The following is a 21,826-nucleotide window of genomic DNA, read 5'->3' as shown; positions in this document are numbered from 1 at the left end:
AGAGTACAACGGACTTGCACAGACTACAACATCCTTACGTGTATCCCAGTTAATGGTTCACACTGCCAAAAATAATCACGTTACTCACAAGGAAATTTACCTGGTTTCTCTAACTGGAATAAGGGCGCACATGGCAGTTTTGACATCGGGTTATTTAAGCGCATGGAAATGCACTCATGAGCGCAACTAAACAAAGATAGCTCATTCCATTTTTGACAATAGTTGTTGTTCACTCACCCCTCACTATTCAAGGCCACGGGGGTTAGGCTTGGACTGGCACCATTCACTACACAGCAAACTCTCACACTCCGCCATACTAACCTGGATGAACCTGACCACCCAAACTCCTTCTCCTACCCCAGGTTAAGTTCATTTTTCAGGGTAAACAATGGAAGGATGAGAGAAGTGAAAAAAATCACAAATGAATGATTGAAATGGGATTATTCTTTGTTGATATGGATTGATGTAGAGACCGGCCGACTGACTGACTGAAAAGCAATTTTGTCTTTCATGGTGTTGTCTTAGAATCGGGGAGGCACCATCCAGACCACGTCAGGCAAAGAGGGAGTCAGTCCTGTTTACAGTAAACAGAAGGAAGGAAACACAAGGGAGACGGCCAAATGAGTCATCAAGAGCGGTTCAGACATAAACAATCCCCCATGTGATAAATACACATTAATGAGAAGTAATAATATTATGGAAGCAAACTGGGTACGTCAATGATGAGCTTAAAGGTCAACACGTTTACATTTGGAAAAACGAAAACATGGATCATAAATCTGTTAATATCGTAAAACTTTAGGGAGTGCATGGCCTCAAAGTGAAAATCCTCCTCAAGGCCTTAGCATCAACCTCCAAAGTGAAGGTAAAATGTTATGGAGGATTCTGCTCCAGCCATTTCTGGACAGGGTAGGAGTACAGCAGCCCAACGTCGAGGAAGATGGCAGACCCTACACTAGCTCATCCCACCTGCACCCTCTTGTAATATACGAGGCTTGGGGTTCTGCTTACCCAGAGTTTAGTCTTGGCTGCGCCCTTGAACTCATCGTCCTGCACCTCATCTACTTCTTTGACCTTTCCATCAATTTTTTTAGTTTTCTCAACAATGACTTAATCTACAGTCTGACAGCCCAAACTTAAGCTTAATTCTACATACAATAAGATCTTCACTATAAAACAACATGGCTGTCTACTGTCCCTGACCTTCACTCTTAACTGAAGTCCAGACAGTCATACAGTGCCTCACATCCAGTAATGACTGCATCTCATTAGGGTCTCCCTGTTTTCAAATGCTGGTTAGGTACTGCCACATGTGCCTGCATAAGGAACAGCTTAAGGGCTCTGGTGATTGGAATTCTACCACCACTCCAGGGATTGGCACCGTATCCTAATGCCTTTTCTCTTCCTCGCTCTGCAGGATGGATGATTGACAGCTGCAACATCTCTGCTGCCACTTCTGGTGTCCGTCTACTGGACCCAGCCTCTCCTGCCAGAGGGACATACGAGTACCATATTGCCAAAAGTATTGGGACCCCCTCCAAATCATCAAATTTAGGTGTTCCAATCATTTACATGGCAACAGGTGATTAAACTCGAATCCCTCGGAATGCAGACTGCAGGCTCCGACAAACATTTGTGACAGAATGGGTCGCTCTCAGGAGTTCAGTGAATTCAAGCCTGGTACCGTCATAGGATGCCACCTGTGCCATTTGTGACATTTCCTTGCTACTAAATATTCCACGGTCAAATGTTAGTGGTACTATAACAAAGTGGAAGCAATTGAGAACAACAGCAACTCAGCCACGAAGTGGTAGGCCACGTCAAATCACAGAGCGGGGACAGCGCATGCTGTGGTGTGCCGAAGTCGACAACTTTCTGCGGAGTCCATAGCTACAGACCTTCAAAAGCTCAAGAACAGTGCAGCATAGAGAGAGAGCTTCATGGAATGAATGGGTCTCCACAGCCGAGCAGCTGCAGCCAAGCCTGACATCACCAAGTGCAATGGAAAGCGTCGGATGCAGAGGTGTAAAGCCCACCACCACTAGACTCCGGAGCAGTGCAGAAGCGTCCTCTGGAAGTGACGAATCACTCAGTCCAATGGATGACTCCGACCAAGAGAACAGGACTCACCTAACTGCATTGTGCCAAGTGTAAAGTTTGGATTATGGTGTGGGGTTGGGCTTGGCCCCTTAGTTCCAGTGAAAGGAACTCTTAATGCTTCAGCAAGAAGCCATTTTGGACAATTTCATGCCTTCAACTTTGTGGGAACAGTTTGGCAATTGCAATGTGACTGTGCACACACCAGTGCACAAAGCAAGGTCTATAAAGAAATGGAGGAGTGAGTTTGGTGTGGCTCCACAAAGTCCTGACCTCAACCTGATAGACCATCTTTGGGATGAATGAGAGCGGAGACTGCGAGCAAGCCAGGCCTTCTCATCCAACATCAGTACCCGACATCACAAATGCTCTCCTGGTCAAAAATTTCCATAAACACACTCACCCTACATCTTGTGGAAAGCCTTCCCAGAAGAGTTGAAGCTGTTAGCTGCAAAGGGTGGGCCGACTCCATGTTAAAGCCTATGGGATGTCATTAAAGTTCATGTGTGCGTAAAGGCAGGCGTCCCAATACTTTTGGCATTATAGTGTACGTGATCAGATGTTTGGTCATGTTGAAAAGAGTTTCATTTTGGAAGTTGTGTGTGAAAAGGCGTTTTATCAGAAGTTACACTGCAAGATTTGCAAATTGTTATTTCAATGCGAGGACTGAATTATTAGTGACTGCCTACAGTGGATTCACTGGCCCTTCAGCCCCAGCACTTTCTGCACATCAAATTAGATATAAAAGTAAGCCCTGGCAATACTCCTGACCAGTCAGAAAGCTGGGATTTGAACCAAGCACTCCGCAGACAGTAAAGCAGCAGGACTTTGTAAACTTTCAGTTGAGCTTCGTATTTAGATTTTTTGACTAGCAGATATTTGCTGACTTACTGTCACCATTCCACAAAAATGCCATTATGATTCTAAATCTGTTTAAATCTGTCCATCCCAGCATTCAAGAGAAAGGCACTGAAATGACATACAAAGAATAAGCGACTTTGATTTTGAAATTTCATTTTATCCTCTGCTGTCTGCCTTACGCAACATTATGAAAGCTAGAAACCAAGACTGCAGCAGTCATAAAGCCAGTGTGGTTCACATGTCCAGCAGTAGCACACCACAGACCATACGAGACTGGCAAGCTTTATATGTAGGATTACATGTAAAAGACCCATAGGATGCTAAAGCTGCAACTAACTCACACGAGAAAGTGTGAACAAAAAATAAAGCCATCAGTGGGCAGGAAGGAATAAATTCTGAAGAGACGCATCATTGTGAAACCTTCCTGAGACACCGCATACTCCGCATTGATATTTACAGCAATAGGATATGTGATGAGCAGAGCGACAACCCAACCGAGAATAAAGGCCCACAATTGCAAATTAGGCATCTTCTATTGGCAAGTGACGTAACCAGTCAGAGCTGCCCGCTTCCCCTACCTAATGCTCAACTGTGGCGAGTTGACTCGCCCACATGGGTGCCACTGAAACACAAAATTGACCATTTGGAATAATCAGCCCCAGCCTCTAATAGAAACAAGTTAAGTTACCTTACTAAAGCCTATGGGGGTGTGTGTGGTACGGCGAATGGGCCCACCAACAGATTCCTTTCTTAAGTTGACCATTTCCTTGCTTGCAATACCTGCCAACTGTTTCTCCTGTCTGCTATTTCTGAAAAACGATGTTCCTCAGAGTCATCTTTTATCACAATGATGCTTCAAGCACATTGGGGTCACGAGTTGGCGGAGACCTTGCGAGAATGCAGCTTTGACCTGGTAGCCCACTCTCCTTATTTGCCAGACGTCTCGTTTTTGAGATGAAGAAACATCTGAATGGTAGACTCTGACACAGTGGTGTGACTCGGAATATGGGTGCATTCACCTTCAGGGAGGCTGAAGATTAAAACTGCCTTGTGCCACCCCACTTCCCATCACACACCCCTTGTACATTAACAGAAGACAACAACACACAAAATACAACAGAGCAGACACCATGGCAGTGCATTGGTTCTTCAGCTTGTGGTGTTACAAGCGACAAAGCGGGTCAGACTACTGTGGCTCCAGCTTCCTTTAAAAACATCTTCTGTTCTTCAGTGGCTGGTGGCGGTGTGGCTATATGCAGGACTGGCACCTACTCTGGGGTCAGCTGCCCTGATGCCATCTCTCCACAGCCCCAACCATAAGCAAGCTTAGGACATGGCATGTCATTTTCCAACACGCTTAATCCAGAGCAGGGCCGTGCAGGGGGTGCTGGAGCCTATCCCGGCTAGCACAGGGGGCAAGGGTGGGACACAAACACACACGCTAGGACCAAACTAATGTCACCAATTCACCTAACCTGTGTGTCATTGGACAGTGGAAGGAAACCCGAGCAGACACCGGGACAACATATAAACTCCACACGGCGAGGACCCGGGATGGAGACCCTGGTCTCCTTACTGTTAGGGGGGGCTTAGCACATCCAGCTAGAAGGTCATGAGGCAGTCTGATGAGTATCTCTCATGGTCGTTTTTACTCACTAGTTGTTTTTTCTTTGTCTGACACACGAATCTGAACCAGCTTTACAGAGCTTGTGCGTGACTCTCACAAGTGACTTTTTTGCCATGCAAAAGAAGATGATGATGACGTGAGGCATACAAACCAATTAGATCATCTCAGTGAAGATTTTTGGAATGATACAAGTGGCGGTTGTCATAATGGCAAAACAGCAGCAGACTAGCCATTTGCATACACCTCTTAAAATGTGAGCCGCAAAACCGATGGCCTTATTTGTTTACCCGTCTATTGTACTATTATCTCATCACAGGCTTTGTTTTTCAGAGAAAGCAGTAACCTTCTGGGTCTGGTGCATGGTAAAGGCTGACAGACAGCATACAACGTCCTAACAGCAGAAGTAGCAGGCACATGTGAATCGCGGCTGCCATGGACAGTGCGCCTCTGGTCACCCAAATCCACAGCCAATACAGCAGAGGAGCCACTCGCATCATCAAAGCAGCCGCACTGTTGACTCTCTGCACCTCACCTTCACAATCCATTCACTGAACAAGCCACTTTTTCAGTTTCCTTTGGAATCCCCGACTAGAAAACTGAAGTGTCTCAAGGACATGAAAGTGTATCTCTGCCCCATCATGCTGCACTCAAGGTGCTCAAGCTGTAATCTGCCCAGTTACTAACTGGAATGAACTGGGACACTGGAAGGCAATTTATGGCCCAACTACATCTGTGTCCTTCTTTTACTATTCACCTAACTACACCTGGGCATCCTTTGTGACTGGAGACATAAGATGAATGAAAATGGGCTACTCCTGGCCAAGAGGGGCTGAGTTATGGCCACTGAATTAGGAGAAATCACATCACACGGCACTGCAGTGCCACACCAGCTAAGGAGACCTAGTGATGGCCATGAGGGAACTGTTATACGTGGAGAAGAGAACGTACACAAGAAACACAAATAAAATGCTGGAAACGGATGGTTAGGACAGGGCTGGACATGACAGATGAAATAACACAGCTTTGAATGTTAACATTTCAGGTATGTGTCTTGGTTTTACCGAGCAACTTTTCCATAAAACTTAATTTTGAAATGCTATCACAGAGACAAAATGGTACGGATCTTTAAAGTTCAAATCTGACCTTTTTTTTTTTTTTAAACATGTGTGACGAGTGACTTTATGAACAGATGTATCCATGTTGTGTAAACACTTCGATGCAAAAGATATCAATTACATCCATTCCTCAAATTCTTCCATTTGAAATTCAAAAATTGACTGGAAGTGGAAACTGCGGTGAAAAGTATTACCACTCCATCCAGCTCCCAATGTTGAATGCTGAGCACTGGATAGACCTATGTTAAATGATCTATTGTGATAGGCAGGGGCTCCACTGAGCCCCTTTCATTAAACAGAACCCACCAAAAGACAACATGACCCTTTCTCCGTCTTTCTTCTCTCCACTACTCCTCCAGTGTGGTTCCTTTTATTGGTGTACTTCCGTTGCCAGGTCATTGCCTGCTTGGAAGTCCCATAAAGTAGGGATGGTAATTCCCTGAAGAACCCCACAGGACTGCTCCATTGGACTACAGTTCCCAGCATTCCCCACAGGTGTAAGAATGGGTAGCAAAGCCCAGGGATGCTGCCATTAGATACAGAGCCTTCCCCAGTCTCACCAATGTTAATGAGGTCAATCCTAGCAGGGACGCCGGCCCCAGTGTGCTACAGAATGATCAAAAGCGTCACAGTGCAGATGCTACATCCCAGCGACAGGAGATGAGGCTGTCTGATAGAGAGCGGCAGCACAATCTGCTAACAGGCAGACACAAAGGTTACTGTAACTGTGTAAAAGCGACCTTACATAATGTTGTTCTCACGCTTTAAATGGAGGCAATGGCCTTCAACACTCGACCCCATAATGGGATGTCTTCACATTTCAATATTCAGTTCAGTTCATTTTTATATCACACTTGTTAGTACAGCTCTGTAACAATTTTAAAGATGAAAATGCAATTTTCAACTTTACAAATGACTCATTCCAAAACGATTACCCATAAACACAGCGATTCACTTAAACACACAGGAACACAAAACAGTTCCAAACTGATTAACATAAATGGATCCTAACATTATCGGCCCATTCGTGTTCCTGTTAAACTCTGGCCAGATGACAGCAGAAAGAAGAGGAAAACACAAACCCCAGGTCGATGGCATCAATGGGGTAACAAATAAACTCTCGAGGGGGATACACAGTCAGTTATCATGGAGAAAGTCAGACATGGTGACAGTCCTTGGGGGACCTCTGCCTATTGGCAGGCCCTATGCTAATCTGATGACTGAATCTTTTCACCAGTGATAAACGATGTGGAAACGCTGATTAAGGGACGGGAATCATGTTCTTTTAAACATGCCGTGTAGACGTAGAGTAGAAGCCACAATATCTTTCTCACACAAACCAAGAAAGGATTGTGGTGTACCTTTGTGTGTGGTGGGAATCAGTGACACCCCTGTCAGATTTCGCTTGAAACAAAGCCAAGTTTAACTGTCATCAGGCAGGTGACACGGCAGTATCCATTGCTTCTTCACGGCTTCAAATGAACCGTTTTTTCACTACACCAGCCTGGCATGGATAAGAATGGGTATGTGAGAGTGCTCCATCAAGACCTGCCACCCTGTTCAGGAGTGGATCAAGAATGGAATGGGTGCATTCAAATAATGGAGGAATGTTAACAGGCAAATAAACAAAAACACAACCTTGCATACTTTCTTACCGTAAAAGAGAAATGAAGGCTCATCTTGAACCCCGTAAGGCAGCATGCTGCTGTAGCTCGTCACGTGATTACTCGTTGTCTGTGTGCTCTGATCCACGTATTTCACTTCTCGAAAGCGCTGGCAAATAAAAAAAGGGTTTGCCCGTGGGGAAGTGCTGCAATGTCGGAACGTCCCACTTATTGTGTGTGGGTACCTGTCCAGTTCTGGCGGATGAAACACATCATCCTCAATGTCCTCCTCTGGATCCATACGTATACGTGATCTCAATGGTAATCTGTCAAACAAGACAAAAGGGTCGATATTCAGAGTCACTTCAGCTTCAGGTGCCATGTTTCTAAAAAAGTCAAGGCTCATACAAAACCAGGATAACATGAGCATCCTGCTCTCTTAAAACCCACCATTTGCATGTGAGAGTTCATCAGTAAACTACACAATACACAAGTTACATGTCTTCATCAACGGCCACTGGGACTCCGAAAAACAAGTATGAAGCCTGCGATTGTTTTCTTATATTTTGCAAATGCACGTGTGGTGAAGTCAATCACATCCCTTTTGGACATCCTCGACCTGAGCCACCAACGATGCACTGCATCACTCGATCGCACAGTTTCAGCACATCAGTAGCAAACAGCTGGATGAAAACCACTCTGCCGCTTTATTAATATTTTTCTTTATTGCCAGATTGCATGCAGCGCACTCTTTTCTGGTTTGCTGTGTGACCGGGTCTTGTAAAAGGAGTGGCACAGCGGTACGTCTGCTTTTAGCCTTATAGCCGGTGCTGCTGGGATTGTAATGACACCGGTATTTTTACTTTGATAAAATAAGAAATGCATTAGGTTACTTTAAAAAGTAAATCGGACTACGTAATTCACGTTACTTTTAAAGTGTTGCCGCCAACCTTGTTTCTGTACACTACACATTGAGCTCATCAGCATAAATGCAACGATTCTTGAAATACTGAGACAATTATTGTCTCTAAATAAAGAAATGTGTCGCGTGAAGTGCCGGCTCTCATCGGGTGTGGGTGTGTGTGAGGGCAGGGATGACTGGGGGGCTGAGCTGATCGCGAATACGTGTGTAAATGCAAGTAGATCAAAGGGTGGTCTGTGCTCTTCTTGGGTAAGCAGTGGAAGTGTTGGATTTTTAGAAAGCAACACCGCGACTTGTGGCTTTAAAAAGGATAGGTTCACCCTTGGATTTTAACCTCATTTTAATGGATATATGTATTTGGACTTGATTATTCATGAAATTATTGGAACGATTTGAACACTGTTTTTGGTTTGCTTTTGTTAAAACTTTGTGCACCACCCCCTTGTTGAATGTGTGCATGTCCTCATTTGCCTGGCTCATCTCGGTACACAACTATGGAAGGTTATTTGTTCAAGCGGCTCCCAGAAGCAACAAGGTAGTGTGAGGCCGACCCGGACCCTCACAATTATTTTTAGCTAGGAGAATGAATAACGGGACCACCCGAGCACCTGCCTCTAGAAATTTACCCATAGCCGCTGAACGGTGTGTGTAAAGCAGAGTGCAGTGGACATGCGAAAACTCAAAACTGTAACGCGGTGAAGGGTTTACATGGCCACATATCCGGGTTAATCTCAGAGAGATCTATGTGGTTTTTCACAAACCAACAACCCAACTTTTTTGTTTAAGAAATGGGGTTCCTGTGAATTCCCGGGTTTTTCAGGCACATGTAAACACACTCACCGTCTCTCTAGGTCAATGCACTGGGCAGGATGGAGGCCTGTTTTCTGCCAGGATGACAGCACACTTGCTGATAACTGAAATGCTGCTACAGCATTTGATTGCCTGACTTGAGGTCGCCACGTGTTAAGTAAGGGCCACCCATAATTATTCTCAATCATGTCCTGTTCCATGTGTTCCAAGAAAGGGGCATTTACCTTTTTTTTCTGAAGCAGTTATGCAAAAACTGCCAACAATTAACTAGGAGTTTACAAGAGTCCTTGGAGTTCTTCCTCACAGCCATTATGCAAAACCTGGCACTGAGATCAGAGTCGAGCAGGTTGAGCGAAACCAGGCACCTGTTGGGAGGGTGCCAGACATGCAGGCTCACGGAATGCGGCACGTCCCTGAGCGGAGCGTGCCAGCTCACACGAGCCTGCAGCCGCTTACATTTGCATTTACAATCAGCAGCTTTTGCGCTTTTACAAAACACAATCCTGTAGTGATGGCACATGATAAGTGACTTATATAACGGTTCAAAAAAAAACAAAAACAAACAAACTTCAGACAGACGTCTGTAGTCACAATTGCAAATTATTCACGTCTGACTACAGAGGGCCAGGGAGTGAGCAGATTTTCCAGCCTTTTCCACTCTTTGAGTGCGGCGACGGGACTACTGACTTGGCACATAACGTGATCACATCTGCTGTAGTGTAGTGTCGCGACAGCACCAGACGGCAAACGACTGACAACATCAGCACAAGCAGTAGTCGGAGCTGAATGAAATAATTACAGTGGGGACAACTACAAAAAACACATCCATATATCTCTCTCTATCTTCTTATATAATACGCTACCGTGGCTGTTCGTTTGTCTGTCCAGGATTTTAAATCACCTGTAGCTCACAAACCGTTTCACCTATTGACTTGAAATTTGGTACACATATACTACGTGACGTCTACTATCCGCTTTCAGTGTGATGATTTTTATTACTCTTTTTATTTTACTTTATTGTAGAATCAACTCTCGGCAGCACACAGCAGGGCGGCCGTGCGGCGCATGCATATGGGTGCCGTTCTCATTCCCTACCACCTTCGCTAATCATTCTTGAGGCAGATTGAAGTCTTAAGTGAAAAAATAAAGAAAACGTACTAAGTAATTGCAACACAAAAACTAACTTAATTAGTTTTAACGCGAAAAGATGCCGACGAAAGAAGAGAAGCAGCGGGCTGCTAGGGTGGAGAAAAGAATAGCTGCTCAGGAAGCAGCAAGCACATCAACCACTGAGCAAATGAATGCTAAACAGAGTAAGAGAATAAAAACTATAGGAATGCTCAAGTCAAGTGTATTCACTGCACATTATCGTGCAGTACGCCATTACTGGTATATATATAAAACCCAACGTCTATCTGTCTGTGTGTCTGCCTGCTTTTCACAAGAGAACTACTTCATGGATTTAAATCGTTTTTATTTCCACAATTTGCTTCAACATTCCAGTTGATTTTGCGACTTCTCTCGATATATAACAATATATTCACGCTAATCCGAGACAGAGGCTGTGGACCGAGGGGAAGGGGACATCAGAAGCAGGACCTTCCCCACTCACTCGCCAGCCTAGGGGCGTATCTTACCTCTGCTTAGCTAGCGAACAAGAGAACTGTTTAACAGATTTAGATCAGGATTTTTTTTCTAGAATTTGCTTGAACATTATGGTTCATTTTATGACTTCTCTCATCGCTCTAAAAATCATAGTTCACTTGCAGGAGTGATATATTCACGCTAATCCGAGACAGAGGCTGCGGGCCGAGGGGAGGGGGAAGCGTGACGTCAGGAGTGGGGAGTCGCTCTACCTCTGTGTTTTGGAGTGTTCCTCGCCTCTACTTAGCTAGCGATACCTTTTTGTTCATTGATTTTTAAAGTTTGTCCTGTTTCACTACTACGTGGGCAAAGCCACTGGGAACAGCTAGTTGAGACATAAAAGCAGCTACCCATAAAAAACACAACGCAAGGAGGAAAATATCAATTGATTATAAAGGCAACTACTAGAAATAAACTGTAAAAAACAGACCCAGAAAATGTCAAGACATGTAAAAGTCGCTTCCAGTGCCCCGAGCAGCAGTCCCACAGTTTACTTAAAGGTCTGTCACACTGCACAACTTTTGCAGCACGTCAATGGAGGTTGTGGTGTGCACCTGTCACTGCCGCTCATGCAGGCTGACATACCCAGTGACTCTGTGACTTGCCCTGACTACACCAAAAACGACTGTTTTTGTTTTAAAGAAGTACCAATACTATTTTTTTTTTCATATGTTACTTACCCCATGGGACAGCACAGTGGCAGAGCAGCTGCCCTCCAGTAAGAAGACCAGGGTTCGTATCCCAAGTCGTGTTCCCCCTGTGTCTGTGTGAGTTTCCTCCCACAGTCCAAACGCATGCAGGTTAGGTAAACTGGAGACTCTAAAATGGCTGTAGTGTATGTGGTGAGGGAGGACATGCAGGTGATGGGTGTGACACAGCAAGATGACGAGGACAGGAAGAGATGGAACAAGATGATCTTCTGTGGTGACCCTAATGAGAGCAGCTGAAAGAAGAAGAAGAAGAGTGTGGTTGTGTGTGTGTTTGGTCTATGATGGACTGGCGCCCTGTCCAGGATTTGTCCCTGCCTTGTGCCCTGTGCTGGCTGCTCCAGTAGACCCCCGTGACCCTCTTCGAAAATGACTGACTGACTGACCCTGTGTAGTTTGTCATGATGGCAAAAAAAACTTTGAATCACATGTTTTTTAAGCAGAATGGCGGTAATGAAGTCTTGGATCAAACAGGAACATCAAAAATATCGGCTGTTCCTCATGTTCCACAATCCACTTGGATGCCCTGATCTCTCAAACAACTGCATTTTTAGCAAAATATCTGTAAATAAAGGAAGGATTTGAGAAAGGTGAAACTGCGCAGTCATGCAAGTCTGACATCCCCTTTGACATGGTGCCGACTTTACTAGGTGGGAGACGACTCCCACTTTCATGAGGGAATGCCACACCATAACCCCCTGGGACAAGAGTAGCTCACTTTCAAACATGCCATGTTATATTGCATCCTACAGCCAGAGGAGGCCAGAGTTTATGGAGTAAATTTTGAGAGAAAGGAGTCATCAAAGTCGGTCACTTGGCCAACTCTCACTCACTCCAGCCATCCATCTCTTGAAGCCTCCGACTGCATCACAGCAACCCGGGCAGAGGGGCAGCCAGACTGGTGAGAAGTCACTAACATGAGATCCATCAACTGACCCCCTGGATTTTTGAAGATGCATTACTGTGTGGGCACTGCAATGAGAAGCCCAAAGTCTTTGCAGATCCCACTACTGACACCACGTTGTGACCAAGAGAGAGGCACCTCACCTGCATCTGATTGGATAAAGCTGTCAGTCCAATAGCCAGTAAAAAATACAAAAATGCTGAAAGAGCACACCGCCCCTAAAGACCTCAGCAGTCATCTTTCATCACAACTGATGCCATCAGGCTGGCTAGCAAATCACAACTGGACGTATTTATGCTTCCCCACTTCAGTACTCAACGGGGAACTGTAAGGGACAAAAAAAAAAAAACAGGAAAGCCCCCTGGCCGGCCGGCCAATTAGTTAGTTTCAGTTCAAACTTATTCGTTGTGGTGAGCTGCAGTTCTTGGCTTGACCCCACGTTAGCCTAACTACACAATTAAAACTGAAAACACCCCAAAGACAAATTTGTTGTCTTACTTTTCAACTCCAAAACATTACAACCAGGAATAAAAGCCCATATGTGAGCCCCCCACTGTTGATCTTTCAGGGGATATACGCCCCCAGTCCACTTACACAGGCATCGCTTCACAGTGTTACACAGCTGACGTCACTTGATAATGCAATACAGCCTGGTGAAAGTGGGCTGCTGAGCCCGTACATCGCTGAAGTGCCTCAGAGAGGAGTGTCAGGAAAGGGAGGGCACCCAGCCACACGTGTAACAAAGGACAGAAAGATCCCAAGCCAGAGATGAGCGAAGGCCAACTTGCAAATGACCACATAAAACATAAACTCTAATAAAAGGACAGGTGTCTGTGTGTCTGTCTCTGCTTTATGTCATTTGGTATGGAGTTCCTAAAAGTGAAGCTGATGTTGGAGAATTATGCCACCTGTTGGACTGAAAAATGCAATGCAATACCGGCTTGGACAAAGATCACTTCTAGTAACACATTAAAATGCCAGCCATTCACCTATCTCTGTATTGGAACCACGTGTGGCCCATCCTGTTCAGGGCTGCAGGAGGTGAGCACCGGGCACAAGGCAGAGACCAGCAATGGACAGGAAAGCAGCGTGTCAGAGGACACTGGCACACACCGGCGGGCTCTGCGCCAACCCAGCAGGAGGCAAACACGAGGAACTCTACTATGAGGAGAACAAATGTGGCAGGAGCACAACCTTAGCCACAAAAAAACACAGAGCACACATATGTTCAGCGGAACCTCCACTTTAAAAATCATTTTTATAAAGAGCTGCCTTCTTGAATTAGAAAAGCTTGTTACAAACGCAAAGTCTGGGAAGATCAGAAGAGACTCCAATGGTGTTTACGACCCGTAGCCATGGCATTGAAGACCATGGGTGATGTTGGAGGTTTTTAGCCGTCTACCTAGTATGTGGATGGGAACATTAGTGGACTGTACATACTCTCAATACACCATGCGAGTTAGCCCACCACCCTATGCGGCCCCCCCATGAAATCATCTTTAAAGCTACAAACCTTCAAGCAGCTGTAAATAAATATCAGCTATGAAAGTCTGCCGTTATTTAGGTAGGTAAGTAGATGTGAAAGGCACTATATAATAGATAGATAAACAGACAGAAAGATATATAGACATAACAGACAAACAGACAGTGTGAAAGACACTATATAATAGATAGATAGATAGATAGATAGATAGATAGATAGATAGATATGAAAGGCACTATATGATAGATTGGTAGATGTACAGGTGGACATACAGATGGACAGGCGGGTGTATAATAAATCTAGCTGAGCTGTTATTCCTGACACTGTTGAGGACACAATGTGTTTCTTATTTTTGGTCAGAGATGTTGCCTGACTTGTCACCAGTGAGATGGCAGATCTCTTCCCAAATGCCTCTGTTGACAGTTAAGGACATTGGCTTTGTGTCCTCAGAGACAATAGACTCTGACCTTGCTTGCATTGAGAGCGGACCTCAGTGTATTTAATGAACAGCAAACACCAAATTATTGTACATTCTGCTCTGGCAATGCCAGGTGCCCGACTCACTAAATGTAAAAATCACATCATGAACTTTAAAGGCACATGCAAAAGTTTCTGACCGCTTCTGTAGTCTATTTCTTGTGATAAAAGGCCTCAGAAAGACAAGCTTGTCTTGTGCTTGTGTTTTGTGCCATTAAGTACACAATGTTTCTGAAATAAACCCACATCACATGTCAAACGGATTAAATATTTCAGTTGTTTTTGGCAACTACCTGAACATGTATGGTCCTAATGACAAGAGCATGTACCAGACGTTTAACAAAAAAATTGGACTACGGGCTTCCACATTCGTGTGAGCCATGGATACCAGGTGAGGGGACACTGCAGGTGTCTGTGTTGCCAGTGTGACAGATGTGTGTACTGGAGGAGCAGCATTTAACATTACAATGAGCACTTTCATAACACATAGTACGTAGCTGTGGTCCTGGTTAGAATACATTTGCTCTAAAAGTGGCATATAAAAACAAATGGTCTATTAACAAAAGAATTTAAGGGCAACCACAAGATACAGAGATTAACATGTTAGAATGAAGGGCATCGCTCTAAAGGCCTGGCAGGCAACTTGCAGATGCATAGATAGAGAAAGTACAATATAATAAAAAGATAGATAGTGTGAAAGGCACTATATAATAGATAGATAGCTTTGAAAGGCACTATATAATTTATAAATATAGATATGAAAGACACTATATCCGAGAGAGGACCTGCCACTAGTCGCCCACTAACACTGGACCATAGTAATAGTATATAGTTAATAGTCACCAATTAACACAAACGCCACGTTATCGAGGAGATCGTTAAAGCTCCACTGACCATAGCCCAGTGCAGGATTTGATGATGATGCTAACAAAGCTTCCTTGCTGTATTCCTCTTTAATCAATCTCGTCCAGAATGACTATCTCAATACCATGAAATGAAAGGCGCCGCGTCTTGCCGTGAACCGTTTCAGTCGTCCTGGGTGTTATTTAGTGTCTTTCTGGCTACTGTCGAACACGACGGCGTTTAGGACCGGGTGAGCACCGCCTCTCACACGCCAGGCGGACTTCAGCGCCTACTCGGGATCTCGTCGCGGGAGTCTCAGTCAAAGCGGCCGCTGCTGTTAAACAGATAACTCACCAGGGCTTCAATTTCATCGGATGTTAAAGTTGTTTAAACCAAAAGCAGACCCAAGATTAGATGAACTGGAAGGCTGGCAACCCCGGAAACGTATCGGGTCTTGTCGTGCCCTCTGCGATTCCACAAGCGCCTGATTATTTTTTTCGCCATTACCTAATTACAGTCCCGCGACGGCAGTAGTCAGCCAGAAGCCTTTAGGTTATATCGCGTGTTCGCAGACAGGGGGCGGTAAGCCACAGCCACGCGACCTCAGGTGGCCCCGGCATACTGACTGCTGAACTCAGGGCGGAGAGCTCAGGACACACTCCGAGGAGAGCCGCGCTGCTTTTGAAAAGCCACAGAAGCCAACCCGTCAAGTCTTCCTGCAGTAATCTGTGTCCTCTCAATATTTTGTGCCACTGCGCACTGTTATCTGATATGCAGAGAAGTGATCGTGGAAGGTGCACGTGTGGCGTTTTCGCCCAAATGTAGTCACGCACCTCACTTACGATGGCAAGACGGCGTCCGGTAAGCTCCCGGTACAAAACGCTGCCACGTTAGATTTGGAGGGCACTTCTTGTCGCTAACCGGCACATCTCGGCTGATTTCATCGTAAACCGCACACTCCTTGCTTACAATTCATACACTTGAAGTCAGTCGCATGCCCAAGGAAGTGGCTGGCTGCAGTTCTCCGGACGCCTGACTTGTCATCGCCAAGTCCACGAGGGTTTCACCCGAATCCTGGTGGGCCCGTCGACCACCGGGTGCACTGATTCAGATGCGCTCTCGTTAATTTTTAACTTGCCGATGCATTTAACGCTGTCATCAGTCCGGAGGTGGTGGGAGAGACTCGGCATCGGGCTACGAATTAAACTTGTTTTGTACGTTCTTTAGTTTTCGCGGCGTAGCGGAGTCTGGTCGGGCAGCATAGGGTGCATCGTAAGGCACGAACAAGAACAGCCTCTCTGTACAGTTAGACAGCACAAAGGCAGAAGGAGAAATCCGTCGCATCGTCCCCTTGGCAGCTAAGGCGGACGTGATGCTGGCTAAGCGGCTTTGATGGTTTGCGACATCGGCGCAGCCCGGCTTAACTGCGCACCGGACTTGGGTGTTCGCCCCTCGGTGTCCAGTAGCGGGAAGCGTACGGCTCGGAAAGTTCAGAGAGAGAGAGAGACGGGAGTCGCTCGTTCGCTGCGCTTCGTCAGTGCAAGTGATTCACACACTTGACATCTGTTTGCTTTTCCTAAACTTGACCCATGCCTGTAGAAAACGGCTAACTGGATTCCGAACTGTGTGTCCATCTTAATCCGCTTCACGCTCTTGTCTAAACTAAACTCTTACCAGAATAAGTGATACTTGCGTACACACGGAATTCACCAACAGAGCATTCAGAACACGTCCAGCTAGCCTGGTGCCGGTCCGATGTCTCTGTCCTCTCCAGCCGGCACACAAAACCAAATCACGCAGTCTGTCCCTCGGTGTCACTTTGTAAGCGACACAATACTTGCTCGGCTTTTGCCTTGACACATCCCGGAAGCTTCCAGCGCAAAACAAAACCTGCACTGCAGAGCTTCCTCATGCCACCCGGTGCCAACGGGGACTACCTGTCCGAAATATTAACGCAAGTAGCGACTTATTTTTCATTTCTTTGTTTCAATTATCATATCCATGTCGAAACGATGCGCCCTTCCTGACAGTAAACCCCAATTAACAAGCACGTCTTCCTCATCATCCTTCTCCATCACCATGTAAAGCGGGCACACGACATGGGGCGCTCCGAAGGGCACAACATCTCGAAGTGCATGCGTGGGAGCATTCAATGCGTTCACTGACTCAAATAGAGGAGGATCCGAAAGAAATGCACAGGGTTCAATCTCGGAAACGTTGAGGTGCTGCTGCTGCTGCTGCTGCCCCGGCCTGTGCTACTCACTTTGAGACGTGTCCTGATGCGGGACAACAGCTCCGAGTGTTCACCGATCGCACTCTTCACTCTTCAGGTGTGCCTCACTGTAAATCAGGTTCCTGATCTCACAACGATATCTTTGCAACTGATGTTAACCCGCATTCATCCACACTATACTTTTTTCCTTTGCAGTGACGTAATTTGGACTCCTCCCCCAGCCCGCCTCCCGCCCGTTTTCCAAAAATCTTCACCCTCCCCCCTTTTCTGTTAAAGGCACGACGCCGCAAAAGCGGCCAGAAGTTTGCTGAGTGCGCAAAAAATAGGGGTTTCATCAAAGAAACACACCTTTAAAGAGAGAGGCATCAAACTTACAAACTGATCTAAGAGAACGCAAGGAGCATTCGCAGAGGGCACATGTTGAGTTGCCAGTTACCTTACGATGACAGGGCATGCCCAAGCGACACTGAACCCGAGTACATTTGCAGTCCCCAAAAAGCGGTCCTATAAGTCCGGGCGTGAACTGAGCCCACCTCTGTGGCGCTACGACACATCGGCTTTAGCGAAGTGATCCGAAATGCACACAAAAGGAAAGAAAGATGCGCGTACATTGTAGATGTGGAAAGAATTATAAGGCTGGGCACTAATAGCAATCTTACTCCTGCACCACAAATGTGCAAAACGGCATATGTCGTACGGCAGGCTGACATTCTACCTAAGGATGGTCCCGTGCTTGCGCCTGGCTCCGGGCTCATTGCATTCATAAAACCTATCAGTTATGTAGTGCTATATACTGTATATGTCTCTCTCTTTCTCTATGTATTATATAGTGCCTTTCCCATCTATATGTCTATCTCTGTTATATAGCGCCTTTCTTATATATCTATATATTTATCTATCTGCCTGTGGGTCTCTATTATATAGTTCCGTTCTTATCTGTCTACTTATTTCTATTATACAGTGCCTTTCTTATATCTATCTGTCTGTATATCTCTCTGAAACATAGTGCATTTTTTTTATTTATCCAGCTATCTAGTGATCTATGGTGCCTTTTCCTCTGTATTTAATATGTTGCCTATCTCTATTATAGAGTGCTTTCCTATATCTTTCATATTTAGTGGTTATTTTATCTGCTTCTATTATATAGTGCCTTTCCTCTCAATCACTGTCTATGATATAGTGTCTTTCCTATTCATCTATCTATGTGTCTGTGTGCATATCTCTATTATATAGTGCTTTTCTCTTTTCTATCTGTTTCTTTCTATTATATTGTGCCTTTCCTATCTGGCTGTCTATCTGTCTTTATTATGTTGTGCCTTTCATATTTATCTGGCTTTCTGCCTATCTGTTATATAGTGCCTTTCCTATCTATCTCTCTCTTTAATATGTAGTGCTTTTCCTAACTATCGTCTATCTTTAAATAAAGGTGTTATATACAGTTTTAAAACTGCACTATGGTAAATGCCGCGTTTCCTAGAAGTCAGGATCCATATGTGAGTTGCTATGCAAATTATCGCTAAAGGCAATATATTTCTTTTCTGTCGTTCTTACCATTCCTTACAATTTACAGTAGCTTCCACTTTTTTGGTGTATCCAGTTCAATGTAGCGGGGAGCCGATGCCCTTTCCGACAGCAGATGCCTTAAGGTCGGAACCATACCGATGCAGAACGCCCGGCCTGTAGCAGACGCATGCGCACGCGCCCACGACACTCACACTTGGCTGTCTAAGTTTTTAGGGTCTGTGATTTACGTTTTTCAAGTTAACATGTATTCAGCTTGTGTACAGTACACATTTTCTTTCTTGCCTGCCTCGTGATGGTTCACGGCGCTACATGAAGCACACACGGACTGCTGTAATCGACCCTATTTTGCCTGCCGTATAAATGTACCCTTGTGCAATTAAGGGCCCGGATAGATTCCTCACGCAAGGCCCGCTCGCGCTTGTCGACCAATCACGGCCTTTGTTTTGGTCCCACCCTTCCAGCGCGTCTGCTGACACGTGGATGGGAAATTCCCGCGAGCTGCCAATTTACTGCCGAGTTGAGCGCGCGCGGAGAGCATTTTAGGACATCCATATCGCTTGCTCCCCCAAACCCCACCCCCATCGTCCCTTGGCGACATGTAGCGGTGGGAGGAGGGAAGACGAAGTTTTGGCGGAGAGTGGATGGCTTCCTAAAATGTACGCCGCGCATAGCACCGGGAGGCGGGGCCGAGTCCGTATCTGCTCGAGCGCGCACGGAACTCAGTTTGGTTTTCTTTTACGCCACGCAGCTGCACTTGAATCATCAATAATCAGTGATGTTGCATGGTGCATACGACAACTTGCGCCAGAGTGAAGCCCCACGTATAGAAAATATTTGATATTGTCAAAGTACCACCTGAAACATCCGACGACACGAAGAGAAGAGGCACGTACGCTTACTCGCCTGAGCGGAATCCAAAACAAATCACACAAGCGCCATCAGACCACAGTATAAAGTGCCATCTTCATTGATCCTCTTTTGTTTTGTGTGATTGATTGTGGAGCAGCATGGTGACGCAGTGGAAAGCGCTGCCACCGCATCACTTCCGCAGATTCAAATCTCAGACTCGTCCACTGCCATTGTGGGGTTGGCACATTCTGTGCGTGTCAGCTTGGGCTTCCCTGCGACATCAGAAAGACGTGCGCGTTAATTTGTTAGGTAACTCGAGCCCCCAGTCCATTCGATACATGAATATTATTTCTGTTATTATTAATATTATTAGCAGATACATATATATTGCTATTATGACGGAGGTTCTTAGTGAATGCACAGTTATTATTATGGATGCATGGTTATTATTATTAGTAGATGCATTAATATTATTTTTAGTGCCACCTCCGATGTATGGTTTACACCTTGTGACCAGTTTAGTTGGGATATACACTGATATCCCATGACAATAAAGCTTTGTAGATGACTGACATTTTGTGTCTTTGTATACTGGTTTCATACTAATAGAATATGTGCTCTGGAAATGTGTTTATTTCCAGTCATGGGAGATGGAATACTTTCTTTGTCTTTTTTTTTTTTTAACGAGAATCAGTCATTAATGTCTCATAGGCCTACCCCACGTCTTCAGAAAGTATTCAGACCCCTTGAATTTTGTCATATCTTGTTCTGTTTTAGCCTTGTGCTAAAATCATTTAAATTTTTTCCCCGTCATCAAACGCTCAATAACCCCGAATGACAGAGTGAAAAGTAGATTTGAAGACTTATTTAAGAAATTTCATTAATTGAAAATAGTAAACTGAAATCTCACATTGACATAAGCAATGAGACCCTTTCCGCAATACTTTGTTAAAGCCTCCTTTTGTAACAGTGACAGCTCAGAGTCTTCTTGACTCTGACACGACAAGCTTCACACACCTGGATTTGGGGATTTTCTGCCCTTCGTAGCTGCAAATCCTCTTGAGCTCTGGCAGGCTGAATGGAGGCCATCAATGGACAGCTAGCTGAGTTCTGGTCTCTCCAGAGATGTTTAATAGAGGTCAAGTCCGCACTTTGGATGGGCCAGCCATGGACATTCCCAGAGTTGCCCCTAAGCCACTCCTGCTTTGTGATCATTGGGGCCAGTCTGATGTGTGGAGTGTCCTTGAAGATACCTCTGTACATTCAGCTTTATTAGACACTAACTAGTCTCAGGGCCTGGCAGACTGACGTTGGCACCACCACGTTTCAACAATGGAATGGCGTTGTGCAGCTGATGAGCGGTGCCTGGTCACCCATAACACTCATCTGGGTTTCTCTCAGTATGACAGTCATTTTTGGTGCCTTTTTGCAAACTCTTAGTGGGCTTCTGCCCAGTCTGCCATAAAGCCCTTGTGGAGGTTTCTTCCACCTCCACATAGGTTGTCAAGAGTTCAGCCAGATAGACCACTGGGTTCTTGGTCTCAATTCTTACTATGACCCTTCTCCCCCAATTGCTCAGTTTGCTCAGGCAGTCGTCTCCCCAAACACTCGTGGTTGCTCCAAACATCTTCCAATTAAGAACCGTGGAGGCCGCTGTGTTCTTTAGAACTTTAAGTGCTGCAGTCATTTTTGTTTTGTGCTTTGACAACATCCTGTCTCTTAGCTCTGCAGGCAACTCCTTTGACCTAATGGCTGGGTTTTTTTGTCACCTGTGGGACCTTCTATAGGCACATACAGTCATATGAAAAAGTTTGAGAACCCCTCTCAACCTGCATAATAATTTACTTTCAACAAAAAAGATAACAGTAGTGTGGTCTTTCATTTCCTAGGAACATCTGAGTACTGGGGTGTTTTCCAAACAAATATTTTTAGTGAAGCAGTATTTAGTTGTATGAAATTAAATCAAATGTGAAAAACTGGCTGTGCAAAAATGTGAGTCCCCTTGTAATTTTGCTGATTTGAATGCATGTAACTGCTCAATACTGATTACTTGCAACACCAAATTGGTTGGATTAGCTCGTTAAGCCTTGAACTTCATAGACAGGTTTGTCCAATCAATCAATCAA

The 21,826-nt window shown here is 45.2% G+C and overlaps 1 protein-coding gene across 3 annotated transcripts in view; it reads right to left on the bottom strand.

The window, feature by feature from the left end:
- Positions 1–17,570, bottom strand: part of LOC120518502 (bcl-2-modifying factor-like) — a 49,892-nt gene extending 32,322 nt beyond the window's left edge. The window contains exons 1-2 of one of the 3 annotated variants that reach the window (XM_039741328.1): positions 17,358–17,570; positions 7,356–7,630 (exon numbers count right to left, since the gene is read on the bottom strand). In XM_039741328.1, the coding sequence (XP_039597262.1) occupies positions 7,356–7,605 (250 nt within the window). In that variant the 5' untranslated portion in view covers positions 7,606–7,630; positions 17,358–17,570. Of the gene's footprint in view, positions 1–7,355; positions 7,631–11,360; positions 11,435–15,145; positions 15,219–17,357 lie in introns of those variants that run through there. The other 2 variants (XM_039741329.1, XM_039741327.1) reach the window with 2 other exon arrangements.
- Positions 17,571–21,826: the final 4,256 nt, after the last annotated feature.

This window comes from Polypterus senegalus, chromosome 18 (assembly GCF_016835505.1).
Source record: "Polypterus senegalus isolate Bchr_013 chromosome 18, ASM1683550v1, whole genome shotgun sequence".
In the NCBI taxonomy this organism is placed as follows: Eukaryota; Metazoa; Chordata; class Cladistia; order Polypteriformes; family Polypteridae; genus Polypterus; species Polypterus senegalus.
The sequence above is the reverse complement of the archived record's forward strand: the minus strand, read 5'-3'. Positions and strand labels throughout refer to the sequence as shown.